Source organism: Cetorhinus maximus, chromosome 5 (assembly GCF_964194155.1).
Source record: "Cetorhinus maximus chromosome 5, sCetMax3.hap1.1, whole genome shotgun sequence".
NCBI classification, from domain to species: Eukaryota; Metazoa; Chordata; class Chondrichthyes; order Lamniformes; family Cetorhinidae; genus Cetorhinus; species Cetorhinus maximus.
In genome coordinates, this window is record NC_135883.1 from 93,592,256 (window position 1) to 93,610,656 (window position 18,401).

The 18,401-nt window shown below is 46.1% G+C and overlaps 1 protein-coding gene across 1 annotated transcript in view; it reads left to right on the forward strand.

Annotated features, from left to right (window-relative positions):
* ccn6 (cellular communication network factor 6) overlaps window positions 1–18,156 on the forward strand; it is a 28,320-nt gene extending 10,164 nt beyond the window's left edge. The window contains exons 3-5 of the mRNA XM_078541379.1: window positions 8,246–8,494; window positions 11,802–11,995; window positions 17,498–18,156. Coding sequence (XP_078397505.1) covers window positions 8,246–8,494; window positions 11,802–11,995; window positions 17,498–17,773 — 719 coding nt within the window. The 3' untranslated portion in view covers window positions 17,774–18,156. The remainder of the gene's footprint in view (window positions 1–8,245; window positions 8,495–11,801; window positions 11,996–17,497) is intronic.
* The last annotated feature ends 245 nt before the right edge of the window (window positions 18,157–18,401 follow it).

The window sequence follows — 18,401 nt, forward strand, 5'->3', positions numbered from 1 at the left end:
AACAAACAAATCAGACACCTTTGGATTATTGTCTGACACCTTTCATTTAATTATTTGATCTGTGCCTTGAATGTTGAACTGTTAAATAGTATTCGTGGCAAAAACACTTAACTATTAGTACTGGTTTGTACTGGTACAGTAGTTAAGAACAGAAGCATGCAGGGCTGAAAGAAAACCTTACATTAGAAACTATGGTCACCAATAATTGCAAACACTTAAAAGTGACATGAAATTTTTCTATCTACATTTTCAACAGAGGCATTAAGTCATTTAAAATAAATGGCTTCATGCAGCAGCTAAAATAATAGATTGGGGAGTGTTATTAAGACATTAAGCATTTATTCACTAATGCCACCAACAATGGTTTTTAGTCTCAAAACTTATCACTGAAAAGATATCTTAGCACCGTCAGACTGAGACACAAGGAAATGGACTTATAGTTGCATTCACTGATTTATAAAGAGTTCTTGGATTTATTCCAATTAGTAATACATTTGCGTGGTTAGTTTTCTACCTTATGAGATGGCTGAAGCATAATCAGGAATACTTATACCCATAGTATACCTTCCAAATATGTGACCTCTACTGCCTAGAAGAACAATGACAGCAGGAGCATGGGAACACCACCACCACCATATCATAAACCATCCTGCCTTGGAAATTAATTGCCATTCCTTCATTGTTGCTGGGTCTAAACCCTAAAAATCCCTACCTTACAAAACTGTAGGTGTACCTACATCATATGGACTGCAGCAGTTCAAGAAGGTAATTCGCCACCACTTTATCAAGGGCAATAAGAGGTTTTGTTTCTTATTCTTTCACGGGATGTGGTTGTTGCTGCCAAGGTCAGCAATTGGTGCCCATTCCTAATTGCCCTTCAAAAGGTGCTGGTGAGCCACCTTCCTGAACCGTTGCAATCGGTCTGGTGCAGGTGCACCCACAGTGCTGCTCGGAAGTTCCAGGATTTTGATCCCCCGACAGTGAATGTTGTCAGGGCCCATAGCCTTTATGGTATCTGGTGCTTTCAAATGGTTCTTGATATCACGTGGAGTGATTGCAGTTGGCTGAGGTATGGCAACTGTGTTGCTGGGGACCCCAGGAGGAGATAATATATGCTGGCCTTACCAGCAACAACCACGTCCCATGAATAAATGAAAACAAATTCCTGATGTGGTGAAATGATTACTGCCAACTTGCAAATGTAAGGTACTTTCTCAATTCTACATTGTAAAATCCTTTAGATTCCCTAAATACTTCAATGCAAATTTTGTCTACATTGACACTTTTCAACCCTACACATTGCATATGTTCTTTCAACATAATTTGCTCTTTTGTTCTACTAACTTGATCAGATAACCTAATAAGTGAAATGGTGAGAAAGAATAGCTGGTATACAAATGACAGAGTGAAGTGTAACAGGGCATGTGTGCTTTGTGAGTTAATATCAGTAGTCCCAGAAAATGATAAAGTGGGTGCCAGATGGGGGAGGAAGAAAAAGTCTAAGGGCAGAATTTTCCGGCTGATGTGCGGATGGTGGAGCCTGCATGTCAGCGCTTAAAATGTCGCCCGCTGATGTCACGCGAGCGTCCCGACGTCAGCGCGCGGCATCACGATATTTCGGTTGGCGGGCACGCTCAGCAGCGGGACTCTCGCCCGCCATTAATTAAAGGCCTCGTTAAGGCCCTTAACTTGCCAATTGTCCAGGATTTTGAGGGGCCCGTGCGAACTTCGGGTCGGCGCATGGGCCTAACGGGCAGGCAGGTAGGAGATTTTTTAATAAAACTCATGCACTGGCGGGATATGTGGACTCAGAGGGGTTGTTCATGTTTTACACGAAGTTTTAATTACAGAAAGTGTTTTAAAGTTGCCTGTTTGGTTGTTAGCAGTTCACATCAATTTCCAAGAGCTTTTTGTGTACTTTGAAACCAGTCTGCAGACGGTAATCTTTCTTGGGCCTGCAGATTTCCAGAGGCCTGCATTTAGCCTGGGGGTATGGGTTCTGACATCTCCACTGGAGGCAGCTCCTCTGTGGAGGAAGGGAGGGATAGAATAAGGAGGAGGCCAGGACTGGACAGTCAGCCTCCAGGGGAGCCACCTTTGGGAGGCCAGGCGCAGACACAAGAGGTGCAGGGCCAAGAGGTTGTCCAAGGTGGAAGGGGCCGCAGATGACAGCACTATCCTGCTGCCAGGGTATATAGGCGGTGAAGCAGCTACCTCAATATGACTGAGGTGCAGTGCCGAAGGAGGCTCCGACTCTCAAGGGAGACAGTCAACTATATCTGTCAGATGATTGGCCCTGAGATCGCCCCTAACTGTGTGGGTGGACACCTCATGCCAGCGACTCTGAAGCTCACAGTTGCCCTCCATTTCTATGCCTCTAGCTCCTTCCAGGGCTCGGTGGGTGATCTTTGTGATGTCTCCCAATCAGCTGTCCACACTTGTGTCAAGCAGGTTACAGACGCTCTGTTCAGACGGGTATTGACCTTCATCCACTTCCGCTGCGACCAGGCAAGTCAGGCAGAGCGAGCCAGAGGCTTTGTGGCCATTGCTGGCTTCCCCTGCGTCCAGGGTGCTATAGACTGTACACATGTGGCCATTAAGGCGCCAGCAGGTGAGCCCGGTGCCTTCGTCAGCAGGAAGGCCTTCCACTCCATGAACGTGCAGATAGTGTGTGATCACAGGATGCTGATTCTACAAGTCTGTGCAAGATACCCAGGCAGCTCCCACGACGCCTACATCCTCAGACACTCCCAGGTTCCGGCACTCTTCAGTGCTTCGGCTCGGCTGGATGGTTGGCTGCTGGGCGACAAGGGCTATCCCCTCAGAAGGTGGCTCATGATGCCTCTCCGCCATCCAAGAACAGAAGCTGAGGAGCGCTACAATAGGAGCCTCCACAAGGGCTGTGGTGGTGAGAGCCATCGGTCTTCTCAAGATGCATTTCCGTTGCCTGGACCGCTCAGGGGGCGCACTCCAGTACCCCCCAGATCACGTCTCTGTGATAGTGGTAGCATTCTGCGCTCTGCACAATCTAGCGCTGGAAAGGGGGGATGCAGTTGACAATGAAGACCTTGACGCCTGGATGAGGCTGCACATGATGAATCCAGCAGTGCCTCAGAGGATGAGGAAGCACAGGGCGATGATGAGGGGCAGCACGCCGACCTGCTATTAAACCAAGGAGGCAGGGATACCGGGACAATTTAATCCAAAGAACCTTCAGCTAGCTCCACACACATGGATCAGCAGGAACAGCATTGCCTGGCGCTTCCACACGTGGCACTTAGGCGCTACATCTTCCACCTCATCAGCTGCAACTAAGGGCTTAGTACAGAAACATCAATGTCCACTCATGATATGACTGTGAAAAAGAAAAATGCACCACAAAGGAAACACCCTCAGCCATGGTCAAAAAAGTGGATTTTATTATGTCTAAAAAAGAAACAGAGACTTCTCCATTGCAATAAGAAGAATTTTGTTCCCTATTCTAAGGCCAACACAACATCACCAGTGACATAGCCATTGAGTGCCTAACGTGCCTTATGCTTATGTTTGCGGGTGCTACGTCTAGGTGCCACCCCATTGGTCGGAGTGGCTTGTGAGACAGCCTGCTGACACTGTTGTCCTGTTGGCGTCAATGACCTTGACGGGCATCCTCTGGCCCGTGGAGCCTGTGATGGCCCCGCCTGGGAGGGAGTGGCCAGTTCCAGAACTGGCATCTCCCCAGTTGTCGCAGCCTCAACGGAAGCAACTCTGACTGGCAGAGGGGCGGAGGAGCTGCTGCCCTCATCCGGAGCACCCTGAGAGGAGCTTGCAGCGACGACAGGCAGCTGCTGCACTGACGTGAGGTTACATTGGACCTCCCTGCTCACCGCAGATGCATGGGCACCGAGCGCCGACGCTTGGTGCCCACAACATCTCCCACATTGGGAATGACCACCCGTGGCCAGTACCACTGTGAGGTCTTGCAGTTCAGAGCGTAACCCAATCAGAAGATTTTCCATCCGATTGAACCCCCTCTCCATGAGAGTCGCTAATCTCTCAGTGGAGGAAGCCTGAAGCTCTGTCCTGAGGTTCATGCCTTCACGTGTACTCTGCCTGGACTCCTCCGTTACAGAGACCAACTGAAGCACACCCTGAAGCAACCCTGCCAGATGCAAACGCGATTCCTGCCGCTTGTCCTGCAGCTGCTGCATTGGTGACAACTCCAGAGGCACATCATCAGTGCCAGACTCAGCATGTGTTTGGTCCACTGCAGCCTTCCGGCTGCTGGCGCCATCAGCACTCTCTGTCCCTACCATCTCCTCCAGCGATTGTGAAGTGCCCCCTCCACTCTGACCCAGGACACTAGCCAACGGTAAATTCCCCACCGAGATGTTTGTGTCTGTGCTGGTGCCTGGCTGGCTGAAATGATGTGCTGCAAGTTGCACGTCTTGGCCCTCAGGTATGGAGGGGGGGCTGCGGTATCTATGGGCACGACCATGTCGTGGTGATGCTGAAATTAACAACAAGGACAATGCATCAGTTAGCGTACAGTCAGTTAAACCTTTCATCGCTTTCCCCCCAGCCTCATAAGCCACTCGCTCTTCAAGACCCTTAGGAGACGAACATTGGTGGGGTGGAAAAGAGTCAAGAGGAGCCCCAACCATTAGACGCGCATACAGACAGGCTGGTCAGATGGCCTCAGGAATGCCACATGGCATGTTATGTACCATTGGAGTTGGGAGAGTGCAGAGGTACCTGACCTGGATGCATGCTGGCCTGGATAGTTGCAGTGCTGAGGAAACATCGCAAACACTTGCGACATTTGCCGTGGATCACAGGAGATTGACAGGTCACATTATTGACCTTCATTCCGTTAGGAGGGGCATAGACCGGGTGGGCAGAAGGCAACATTTCCCCTTGGTGCAGGGATGAGTAATGTGGTGGCATTTATTTAAGTTGAGTGCCATGAGGTTCACAGCTGAGGTGCCGAGGACCTTTTGGACAAAGTTAATGTGGGACGCGCTGGCTGAAAGGGTGCTGGAGGTCCCAAACCCCCTAAGATGCAATAAGTTTTTGGCTGTGCAGCAGCGATGCCATGGCATGTTAGGCCATGGGGATAGTGGTCACAAATGGGAGAAGGCGACTTTGGAAGGCAGTGGAGACGCGATTCCTCAAGGGGACGAGGGACCTTTGTGTATGACCCACACGTCAGACTGTATCAGTCTGTGAATGAGCAGTGTTTCAGCATTAACGATTGCAGCAACCATCAGTGGTTTGGATGGTGGGCAGACAGAGTGGATGGGACTGTGGACCTCAAATACCTGGCCGCTGGACCCCAGCCTCGCCGCCACCTACCGCCCTGGCTGCCTGCCTCCTTCCCAGCTCCATGGCCTGCTCCTCAAAGGTCGTGAGGCGCTGGAGCAGGGCGCACCCACCTCCAGTCCTCTGGCGCTCCCTCTGATTGTGTTGACTTTTTGCCTGCAGAACAGAGAAGAGGGTTTATTCGGGCTGATCGCTCATGTACTCTGCACGCGCACGCCGCACCCCAACCACAGTGGCCCATCTGAGGCCTCCAGTGGCTCCTGTCCACACGACTGGTGATCAGTCCCCAGAAGATAGTACGACTGGTCCCAACCCCCTCCCCCAATGGCCACCTTGGACACATTCGGCGTCCGTCACTTTGAATAATACACGAGTCTTAGCGTCCATGGCAAGGAGGTGCAACTAGGTGCGGTGCTGATGCCAGCAGATGGCGCTTGGCCACAACACCTTAAGGCTCCCCTTCCACCATCTCATCACCATCAATATGACATGTGTTGAAGTTCTGAGTATGTGTCTAGCTGCCTCCCCTGCGGGTTGCCCCCAGACTACTCAAATGCGACAAACACCAACATATGCTGCAGGGAGAACCCATCTTCTCCTCAACCACTAAGGCTGATGTAAGCATGGTCAGTGCCCATTTGCCCACCCAGCGTGCACTAAATGCTCAATGCAGTAACGACAGCAAGACGTGTGGGGGGTGCGGTGGAGGGCTCAAAGGCTAAGGCTGCCTTCTGGGTCAAATGGCCAAGGCCGACATGGTACTCACCCTTCCAGAGCGCAGCAAATCATTGACTCTTTTGCGGCACTGGGTGCCAGTACGCCGCATATCATCATGGGCACTGACAGCGTCACCAACCTCCTCCCACGCCTGGCTGGTGACATTCGGGGCCCTCCTCCTCCCATCCTCTGGATACAACACATACCGACGGCCAGAAGCCTCTTGGAGGAGGACAGCAAAGCATGCATCAGAGAATGGAGGGGCACACTGGCCCCCCCGCTGGCCTCTCCTGCAGCCTGCCCCCCTCCTCCTGCTCCTGTGGAATCACAGCTGCCTCTCTCTCTCTCCCCGAGTGACCATGGTGCACTGCCTCAAGCAGGCTGCCTGGCCACTCTTTAAACAGGCTGCCGGTTCCCCATTGGAACTGGTGGTCTGAAGCAGCCCGCCCCCGCGACTATTTTCCCGTTCTCCACGGGAGTCGCTAACCCACTGGGCGGGCCTTAATTGTCCCACCCGCCGAAAATTGCAGCTCGGCCCATTTCGGCGGCGACAATCGGCTGCCCACCCATCAAACGGAAAATTCTGGCCTATGGATGGTAAAAAACTAAAACTGTGAGTCTTGAATGGAAGAATGATATTGGGCAGACAGCTGGGAGAGCTTTTATTGTGGGGTTGTGTAGCTCATGGACACAGCAACTGAATGACTGAACAATTCTGTGGCCATAAATGTGGGTGTAAGGGGGCGGGCATGAAAGAGCGTACAAATCTCCGAGGCACAGAAGTGCCTTAGGGAGATTTGTTTAAGTTATGGAAATTTGAATAAAGGTCGGAAAAAATTTAAGGACATGTCCCCTCATGTGAGACTGTCTCATGAGCTGGGACATGTCCATTATTTATTTCAAAAATTTCTATTTAAATAATAAACCCTTCATGAAACCTTAAGGTTGGACGGGCAGCTCATTTAATTACTTTAATTACTTCTTAACAGGCCTTAAAAGGCCTTTGACAGTTCAGTGGGCGCACAACCGACTCAGCTGCGCGCCCACCGAACTGGAAATCTAAATGACACGCAGTGGCGTCGGGACGCCCGCCCGACCAGAGAATTCTGCCCTATGACTATTTAAAGAAATTATGAGTGTTGTGTTGCACAAACCACGTCATAAATTCAGTACTTCATGAAATCACAATTCCTTCTAATTCTACGCTTGTTGCTGTTGAAAATCTCACAAAACCAAGACACAAAAGAAAACTCAAAAGGTTGTGTATAACTATTCGGTGAATATTGGAGAGTTCATCACAAGGTTAAATGGCATCATTCTCATGCCTTTCACATCATCTGAACTCCTGAATAGATAAAATTAATGTCTCATTTTAAATGCTGAGTGACTCTCGATTATTAATAATATTGGTCAAAAAAAAATCACTATATACCGTGTAGTTTAAAAATACTAAGCAATAGTTTTAATGTAATTTGTTTTTTTTTTGTACTTGACAGTGACCTGTGAATGTGCCACATTTTCAAACAGTAGAACTTGACACTTGATGAATGCTTATACACAGGGTCCCTGTTCTGCAGTAATAGAATAAATCAGATTTTTGACTATTTTTCCGTGAAAGCCACAAATCAGCGGCCTCCAGTTTTCAATACTCCAAGTCACTGGAAAAAGCATACTTACGGAAAATTTTCCATTGTATTTGAAAAAACAAATTCTGCAACAGTTCCCTGCCTAATTATCCACCGTGATAACACAACAAATTTCAACTTGCAGAAGTAACAAGGGAGGGGTCTAAGTCTCAACAATTTTTCTGTTCAAGTACAACAACCAAGTGAGAATGCTCCCAAATATCCAATTAGCTGCAACTAATAATGATGGATTTTGAGTTTGTGGCAAACTGTTTCCATACAAACATGCATCAGGCCGGTGAAAGCTGTGCCACAACCCTTTCCTGCCACATTTACAATTTCTTACCCGATAGCAAGTAAGCAGAACTTTTGCCAACATCTAGAAAAACTCTCTCTCCCATTCTCAACTAGCCGAAAATTATAATTTTCCAAGCCACAGAATTAAAAATTCAGTCAGTTAGAACCTTGTACAACGCACTATGAGATCTGTGAAATGCTTATCTGTTTACAGTTTTCAAAAATTGAGATTGATCATTTTATATTTGATGCCTCTTTCATATATTTACTTATTAATTTCTCGAATTGCTCTTTGCTTTCTCTAGATACTCTTGGAGTCGGGTGTAAGTTAAATGGAATCCATTACAGACATGGACAGACATTCCAGCCACACTGTCACTATAAATGCACATGTGTGAATGGTGCATTTGGATGTACGCCCACCTGTACAAAGAAATTGGCAGCTGACCAGTGTAGAAATCCCAGGGCCATAGAGAGATCTGAATATTGCTGTGAAAAGTCTATTTGTAATAAGTCTGCAGTACAGCTGGCAGCAACATATAGAGTAATGTCTGGTAGGTGATTTTAAAAAGTCCATGTAGTCTTGATATTGGCGATGTAAACAATGTACATCAGGGGAGGTGGTGGCATACTGGTATTGTCACTGGACTAGTAATTCAGAAACCCAGGGTAATGCTCTGGGGACCTGGGTTTGAATCCCACCATGGCAGATGGTGGAATTTTAATTCATTAAAAATCTGGATGACCACAAAACCATTGCTGATTATCATAATCGGTATAACTTTTTTAAATCATAAAAACTGTCATCTGGTTCACATTTAGGGAAGGAAATCTGCTGTCCTTACCTGGTGTGGTCTGGCCTACATGTGATTCCACACCCACAGCAATGTGGTTGACTCTTAAATGCCCTCTGAACAAGGGCAATTAGGGATGGGGCAATAAATGCTGGCCTAGTCAGTGATGGCCACATAGCTCAGTTGCAAAGGAATAACACAATTGGTGATACTCAGCCAAATCAATGGATAGCTCTTCAACTTGTTTGACAGGCATGAGATTGATTTGATCAGTTATTAGCTAGCTAAAAAGATGTCTCTGCCTAATGTAGAATAGCCTGGAATACTCATAGGCCCCATTTGGCAGTTGTACTTTGAAAAATCACAGAGCAGCATTGATAGTGAAGGAGTCTGCAAATGTGTGGATATGAAAGAAAAAAAGAATCAAGCAGGCAAACTGGGAATTAAAATCCAAATAAATAAAAATAAAAATTGGCAGCAAGTACAGACCATGTAATGTTGGCATAGAAATATTTTATAATGCAGCCTTTAGATAGCTGCTTCTAACATTTAAGGAATGTGAAATTTCAGCATTTCTATTTTTCAAAAAAAATGAGAGTTAATATATCGTTTTGAGAAAAATGAATTCTAACCAGTCAGACCAAGACTGCTTATTTTTTTTTGTTACATTATTTATATAAAGCAAGGGAGGTTTTGGAAATCTGGGATTAGAACACCAACATTTATTTCCTTTGAATAACTTTGTTTAAATATTATGTGGATGACATAATCAAGACAACTTGTCCTGTCCAGGAAGAAGGTTTGATTTTGTAAAGATCTGCTATAGCAGCAAGGCCAAACATGTTTAGTCAAATGATTTCCTTCAGTATGGTAAACTTTAGTAGTTCTATGCTCAGATTCCTGCTCTGTTTATAAAATTAAAATATGTAGTAAGATAAAGGACATCATTATAACTTAACAAACCTGTAATATTTATTATATTTAGAATTGGGAGGAGCAAAGAAGAGATGTATGTGGCAACGTAAATATTTCGATATTACATCTTGGAAACAATGTAACTAGAAAATGAGAGGGGCATCTTACTTCACTTTACCAGACAGTCCTTACAAACTTATGGGCAGAATTTTACGGACCCCCACTGGCAGGATTGCGGGTGGGGGGAGGGTTTTGAGGCTGGCGGGAGGGGTTCAGAGATGGGGGGGGATCGAAGCCTGGCAGGTAAACTCGCTCAGGCATCGGGCAGGGAGAATGGAACACCTCCATACTGGCCCCTTTTTGAGATCAGGCATCCACACCAAGGCCTGGGTCCCCTGGGTGCTCCCTCACAACGCCCATCAGAAAAATCCTGCTCTGTCTTTATTTCAATAGGATTTGGAATGACTGGTTACGATATGTAAATAATTCATTTAGCTGAACATGTATTACTTCTACAAATGCGCTTTATTAAACAATATTAATTTAGCATGGAAACTGATTTTAAAAAATGATGAAATAATAAGGGCATGTTGGGCAGTCCCATTGGTTCTGATAACTGGTTGGGTTCAGTTATAACCATTTGCTTCTATTTTTGGCCATGCTGCTGTATTGAAATGACTCCTGTATTCAATTATTTTATAATTATATATAATCCATTAATCCTTAAATTAGTTTACATTCTTCTTTTAAAGATCTTTTTATCTGCACCCCTAGATTTCTGTCCCAGATTCCATTGAGAATGTTATTGTTTAGATTGCAAATTCATTCTCTATTTTCCAAACTATTTCACTGTAGTTGCTATGTATTTCCCTACATGCTAATCTCGCTATATTCTGTAATCTTCTCCATTCTTCCTCACTGTCTGCTACACCCCGTAATTTGCTGTTGTCAGTAATTTTTCATGTCCATGCCTAAATCATTTATGTATAAGCGGGTTCCAAAGGCATAACACTAGTTACATCTTGCTGATCTGAGAAAAACCCTGTTATGATACCCATAGAGACTGATAACTTTTAAAAGCAAAGAATCCCCACGACACCAACAGAAAGAAAATCTATGGACAAGATTTCACTTACCACCTAAAACCAACATAATTCAAACATTACGTTACAGGCAAAGGATATTTCAAATAAAAAAGTTAAATTTCACTTTAAATATAATTTATAATATAACAAAAGGATATAATATAACAAAGATACGCCTCATGTAGTTACAAGCACTCAGTTTGCTTTCCGCACAAATGCGGCACCATGTGCAATCTCACATTCTTTCCAACTTGGCCTCCATTATGTAGGGTCTCTCACTTCCCACTCAAAGGTTTCTGCCCTTGAGTTGCATTTACCAGCAGCCGTATTCCATCCAAAGTCCCCGAACACAGTTGACACCAACAAGGTACATATTTATGAACCATTTTACTCAGGTCCCAACAATCCATTTGACACAGAATCCCCAGGGACTCTCTCCTCCATTCCTTAAATGGTGTGGCTGGCTCTGGCAACATTGAAATAGCAGTAGTGGGCCCTGTCTAATTCCCAATCCCCTGATCTTCCTGTCTTCAGCTCTCTGTACTTTCCAACTGTAGAGCACACATAGTAACACAGTCTCTGCGCTATACTCAGAGACCTGCTTCAACAACAGGATCTGGTCTGAACTGCCAAACAGGTAACTGATTCATTCATGGAGACCCTTGCTTGCTTCCACTCACACATGAATTCTACGTGTTCTGAATTGTCTGCCACAAAGACAGGCTGAAACCCAGCACCACTGCAATTAGCTCTGTATTTACCCTTCCCTTTGCTTCTTAGCCTTTCATCCACATGACAACCTCAGGTCACATGGGCATTTCTTGCTGCCTGCTGGGAAATCCACTTACTCCTTTCAGAAGGGGAAGAAAAAAACAAGCTTTTCCCAAAGACATAGTTCAATACAATCCATGCATACATCATGTAATCAATGCTTTTTATCCTTCAGCCACCTCACTCTTTCTATGCCATTTCCTCATCTTTAATACCATGGGCCTTAAAATTAAATCTGAAGACAAATTAATGTCTGCACTGGTATGTCTCAGACCTATATTTGTTTATATTACCAGCTTATAGGGCAAGACCAGTAATATGGCGGAAGAAATGCCTGCTTCAAACAACTCCATGGAGCTTATGTTCAAAATCCTGTGACATAGGAATATCAGTCAGAGTGACAAATGACAACAGCAAATGTGAACTTGAGAGAGAAAGCAGACTATGCTTTACTCAACCTTGTGACACAAGAATATTGAAAAATATGAAGGTAAATCACAACAGAAAGAATCTACTAGTCACATTATCAACATTTTTTGGAGAAGAGGTAGGTGGTGGAGAGTGAGAGAAAGAGAGAGAGAAAATTAATTTGATTGCAAGGAGGTATATATTCATGTACCACAGTCAAAGAGCATCTAAAAATGACAGACATTCCATTGGGCAATTTGGTAGACACAGATGGGATTCGTAGGTAAACACCAATGAATTCGTAGGGCCTGAAATTGTTGATTGGGGCGGGCAGAAATTTGGGATTTTTCCAGAAAGCAGGTAGGTGCAAACTGTGTGACAAAACCTGAATGCTCAGTCGAATTCCAATCCATATAGGTGGGTGGGTTCTTCTTCCTTGCACAACCCAACATCTCAGAAATGGTTTGGGAGCATGTCTGGAGCATCCCTGTTTCCCTGGGAATTCCACTCAGCTTTCCACCTTTAGGCAGATGCAGGTTCCTTTGTTGGCCTACCAGGGCCCCAAAGATATGAAGGAAAGGGAATCAATCCTGAGGAGCTCAATTACTTTCAAACTGTAGCTCTTGTTCTCCCAATGGGGAGGTTTCTTTTCTGGCATCAACATCTTCAGCTCAGTAAGGTCCCTCAAGCTTTCTCTTTTGGAAGGACAAAATTGTTGAATTTGATGAGTTTCAGAGTCTTGCTGAAAAGGAGACATGCCTTTGAAGCTTTTTGTCTTGCACTCATTAGGACAGATACAAGAATACCAAATTTCAAAGGGAATAAAATGTATACTGCATGAGAAAAGGGTGCTGATTGGTTAGCAAGTAGATCCTGATTAATTGAGGCATTGCCATGAAGAATGCACCATGGAACAATTGTTTCCCATGCTTTTGCTTAATTTAAAATGGCAAGTGGAGAGTATTCCATCACACTCCAGACTTGTGCATTGTAGATGGTGGACAGGCTTTAGGGAGTCAGGATTTGAGTTGCTTGCAGTATTCCCAGCCTCTGACCTACTCTTGTAGCCACAGTATTTATATGGCTGGTCAAGTTAAGTTCCTAGTCAATGATAACCCCCAGGATGTTGATAGTGGGAGATTTAGCAATGATAATGACATTGAATGTCAAGGGAAGATGGTTGGATTCTCTCTCATTGGGGATGGTCATTGTCTGGTGTGAATGTTAATTACCACTTATCAGCCCAAGCTTGAATGTTGTCCAGGTTGGACAACATATGGAAACAAACTGCTTCAGTATCCAATGATACTGAACATTGCCCAATAATCAATGAACATCCCTTTCTGAGAGAAGGCAAAAGCAGATGTGGAACCAGGGCTCAATGCTGCCTTTGTCAGGGTCCTAATGCAATGGAGGAGGCAAAGGATGGAGAGGCGACTCCGCATACTACTCCAGCAGGAGGGACATGGTCAAATGGGGTCACAGCATGACGAGGAGGGTGAGGAGGAGAGACCCAGACAATGGGGGCGACCTAGGGTTTATCGTAGAAGAGACTCCTATTTAAAAATGAGTGGGAGGCAATGCCGTACACATCTGCGCTTGTCGCAAGCTCTGGAACATCACATATGCTACATTCTTCGTGAAGACCTGACGTCGCATGGAGTTGGAGGGTTTCCCCTGCCAATGGCTTTGAAGGTGACCATAGAGCTCAATTTCTTTTCCTCTTGGTCTTTCCAGGGATTGACAGGTGACCTGTGCGGCATCTCTCAGACCGCAACATAACAATGCATAAAGGAGGTCACGGATGCCCTTTACAGGAAGGCCAATCATTATGTCAGGTTTGCTCTGGACGAAGGTAGCCAGGCTGCGAGATTCACCTCCTTCGCCACCATCTCAGGCTTCCCAAGAGTGCAGGGTGCAATAGGCTGCACCCATGTGGCTATACAGGCTCCATGTCAACAGCCCCTAATGTTTATAAACCGCAAGGGCTATCCTTCCATCAATGTACAACTTGTACATGATCACCGGAAGCATATCCTGCATGTTTGCGCACAGTACCCTGGGAAATGCCATGACTCTTACATTCTGAGTCACTCCCAGGTGCCTGAGATTATCGAGGGGCCATTACATCAGCAGGGATGGCTGCTTGGGGTTATGGGGAACCCACTGAAATGCTGGCTGATGACACCAGCGCGTCGCCCTTAGAGTCATTCCGAGGAGAGGTACAACGTTGCTCACAGCTCCACACGCTCCCTTATAGAGCAGACCATAGCGTTTCTGTAGACGCGTTTCAGATGCTTGGACCACTCAGGTGGCTCACTCCAATACATTCCTGACAGAGTTTCCCGCTTCATCGCAGTGTGTTGTGCCATTCACAATCTGGCAATGCAAAGAGCTGAACCCCTGCCAGAGGATGAACTGCAGGAGTATGACAGCTCGTCGGAGGATGAAGATCTGAAGGCCAAGGACCTCAGGAGACTGCTGAGAGTCCGTATGAGCGCAATCACGCCATGGAGGAAGGAACGCATGGGAGGCATGCCTGTGATACCTTAATTGCTGACAGGTTGCAGGAAGAGTGAAGTCAAGTGAGGGAATATGGCCATATCTCTCTTAGCCCTCAATGCCATTGTCTTTCATCTCAGGGTATGTCCACCCACTTGCAGCAAGAACGAATCCCGCATTCACACTTGTGTGTTCTGGCCTCTTGAATCGCCAAGCCATGATCTTTGCTTTGGTCCATGGGGCCCTGTGAGTGAACTTACTCTGGGAACTGAGAGTCCACTTAGGAACAAGAGCGATGCGAGAGAAGACTTGAAACCCTCGCCGCCACCTAATGATGCAAACACTCCTGCGACTGAGATGTGGACGTGCCTAGGGATCTCCTCCTCCCGTGTATGTCGTTTCTTCTGCCACTACCACTGAGGAGACACAGATGCTGCTAGATTATCAATGCTGATGAGCTTCCCTCACTCAATGGTGTTCCTCAAGGAAGAAGGGTTAGAAACGCTTACATCACACACTTCCAATAAAGATTTAAACACATCTCCCTGAGATCGCACAAGGGTGCGGAGACTAGTTCAACTGAGGTTGAAATCACAGGAATGTGGGTCTCATAGTGGGACATTATTGCTGAGTGGGAGGAAGGCCAAACTCAGAATAAGAGGATTCCAAAGTACAAAATGACAGCGTCTTCAGTTGACAAGAACATTCATATAACCATCAAATGTATTAGCAAAAGTGCAATTATTTACATGTGTAGCACACTCGTGACCCAAAAGTGACATCAATTTTTCTTAACTTTCCTAACTCTAGCACTACTCCTGGGATCAGCCCCGACATCCACAGCAGAGGTGGAGGCACCCTGCTGACTGCTGCAACCTGATGTCTGTGATGATCTTGGCAGATGTTCTCTGGTGGCCTGAGGCCTGGAGGACCCAAGCCTGATAAGGCTCTCCTGATAGGAGCAGAAGCTCCCTCGGTGGCCTGAGCAGCTGGAGTGGTTGGGGTCACAAGCAGAGGGAACTGTGAGCAGCTGGATACCCTTGCAGTGTCCTGAGAGGAGGCCCCCCCGGAGAGTCCAGCTGACACTCATCCTCCCTCTGGGTGCCCTAGGGTCCTGCCCATACTCCTGCAGGAGATGGTGCACCCGGAGGGAGGTCAAGGTGCCTCATCCCCATGACGCCTACATCTTGATGGTGCCCACCAGGGTGTGTGGCCATGGAGTGCAGGGCCAAGCACAAATCCAGCAAGACCTGCTGGACTAAGGTCGCCAGCCTTCCCATGGTGACCACGAGGCGCTCGCATGTCGGAGCCATGACATCAGACAGAATGCGGATGGACTCCTCCATCATCTGTACTCCGTACATCATCTGCTGAGTGACTGTTGAATCTCTGCCTGATGTTCCGCTGCCTGTCTCAAGCATTGATTTGGCGGCAGCTTCCAGAGGCTCATCATCTGGCCCGGACAGAGCAGGTAGCTAGTCTCCAGCTGCCCTCAGTGACAGAGACCTGGGCTGTCCCTGCCTCTGTCTGCTGCGGGGACGTGTCAGTGAGGTGTTCCCCAGAAAGTGAGCCCGAGCCTAATCTACAGCTGCGCCCCACCAACGCGAGTGTCTCTGAGCTGGTGGAGGGTGCGTGTGAGTGCTGTGACAGTTCTTCTGGAACTTACTCTTCAGATGAAGTCTGGGTACAAACTGGTGGCTGGACTGGCTTGTGGGCCTCAATCTGCTGGTGCCTAGAAAATAGAGTTTCAGTTAATGAGCATGAGCTAGATAAGACTGCACATGACTCACCGTGAATGTCAGGATTTGGTGAAGTGATGGAGCTGTGATCTGTACTGGGTTGGTGGGAGAGGCCGATCTTCCCCCTCTTCACAGGAGCGATCCCTGTCCTCCCCAGACAGCTTGGCTGCAGCCTCCTCAAACTCAATGAGGGCAATGATGTTGGCTGTTCCTTCCCTGGTCTGCGCTCTCTTGCGCCTGTTGTACGCCAGCTTGGACTGTGTGAAGAATAAAGAAAGTCATGTGATGAGACAGGATGGAGCAGAGGTAAGATGCATGTTCCTTGCGTGTTGTGAGCACTCCCCAGAAGGGCCAGAGGATGGAGTGTGAACAAAATGATAGATGGGATGGTGGTGCTGTTAAAGTCTCGGTGAGAGAATGAGTATTGAAATGTGTCCCCTGCTAATGGTTGCGTGAGATCCCTGAAGAGAGTAGCTGTTTAATTGCATGATGCCATGATGAGAGTTTGATATTGGAGGAAGTTGAAGGATGACATACCCTGGCGGAGCGGAAGAGATCATTCATCCTCTTCCTGCACTGAGTGGCATTCCAGATGCGCTGACCTGCTCCGTGGTGGTCTCCCAAGCGGGAGAGGTAAGGCTGCTGTGCTTCCTGAAGCTATCCCTGGGATAGAGCATGTGTCTTTGTGCCTGCACCCCTCTGATCAAAGCCGGAGGGCCTGGTGCATGATGCGGGGTGCTGCCTTCATGTTCAGGCTCTCAGCCTTCCTCTTCTGACTGCCAGACATCTCTGGTGGGCTGGAGAGAGTGAGATTGTGTGCTGGACTGACTTTTAAACCCGCCAGATGACGGCAGGTGAACGAATCAGCTCCTGACCCGCCAGGTAATTTGGACCAATATGTGCCTTTGGATAATTAATGACCCTCCAAGTGCAGAATCGGGTGCAAGTCCCCGCCATTCTGGAGAGCGAGATGGGCACTGCCAAAACCGTCAGTCACCACACTTAGTTTTATGAAGGGAAAATTCTGCCCAACGTTTCGAGTCCGTGTGACTCTTCTTCAGAGAGATAGAAATAGAAATGTGATGGATTTCATACTGTTTAAGAGCAGGTAGGGCAAGATAGAAGGTCAGGGAATTTCCTTTCCTCTTCATAATATCTTCTTGTTTTTAGCTGCCTTTTCAAAATTGCCAATGCTGCCAGTGTAGATAGTAAAAATAGAGCAAAGAACTAAATTACATGCAAGGATCCTTGAGTAATTTGCAAAATAACATAACTACTGGCTGAATGGTTTTGATTAATGAACACAAATATGCAATATATTTTTCTTTTTTTTTTCCTTTTAGAAAGGCAAGAAATGTCTACCGACGTTCCAGCATCCCAAGCCTGAAAAATTTGCTTTCTCTGGCTGCACAAGTAGAAGATCTTATAGACCGATATTCTGTGGTACATGCTCAGATTCCCGTTGCTGTGTCCCTAACAAGGAAAAAACTGTGAAAGTGGAATTTAACTGCACTGATGGAGAAATCATGATGTGGAAGATGATGTGGATCACATCTTGCAAATGTCAAGAGGCCTGTATTGACTCAGATGACATATTCTCAGATCTAAAACTATTGTAGTACACCATATTGTCACAACCTGGTTGCTTGGTTCCTGAGTGACATTAGAGATTTAAAAAATTGTACATTTCTTGTCCTTAGAAGAATGTGAATTTGCTTATACCATTTCCATGTCTATGCAGCTAAACTATATAGGAGAAAAATCCTAAAGTTATACAGCAACAAAACATCTGGGGATCTACATCAAGTGCAGCGTCTTCCACAAGACTGAATACCCGCCTGATTGCACAAGGACCTATTTTGCTCTTTTTCCACTGCAAAATAGGATAAATTTGTATAGCATATCTGTATAATTAGTTTATTTGCATGACTTTTCTTTAAATTGAATTTCTATTGAACTTTGTACAGTTCAGCACAAATCCTCTCCTCTAAAGGTCAATATCAAAAAAGCTGAAGGAAGATAAAATTAATAAAAGTCATTGATTATGAATTTTAACTAGCATCTTCATAAACGGACATTTGTAATGGTTACACTGCACTGAAAGGAAAATATATATTGTATGATTATAATTAAGTTGCAAATACTATATTCGAGTATCTATTATTTTGCACATTGATACAGAGATTTATTGTTCAGTTGTCTATATTCCATCAGAGGTAATCAGTTTTTAAAAGTTATCAAACTTGG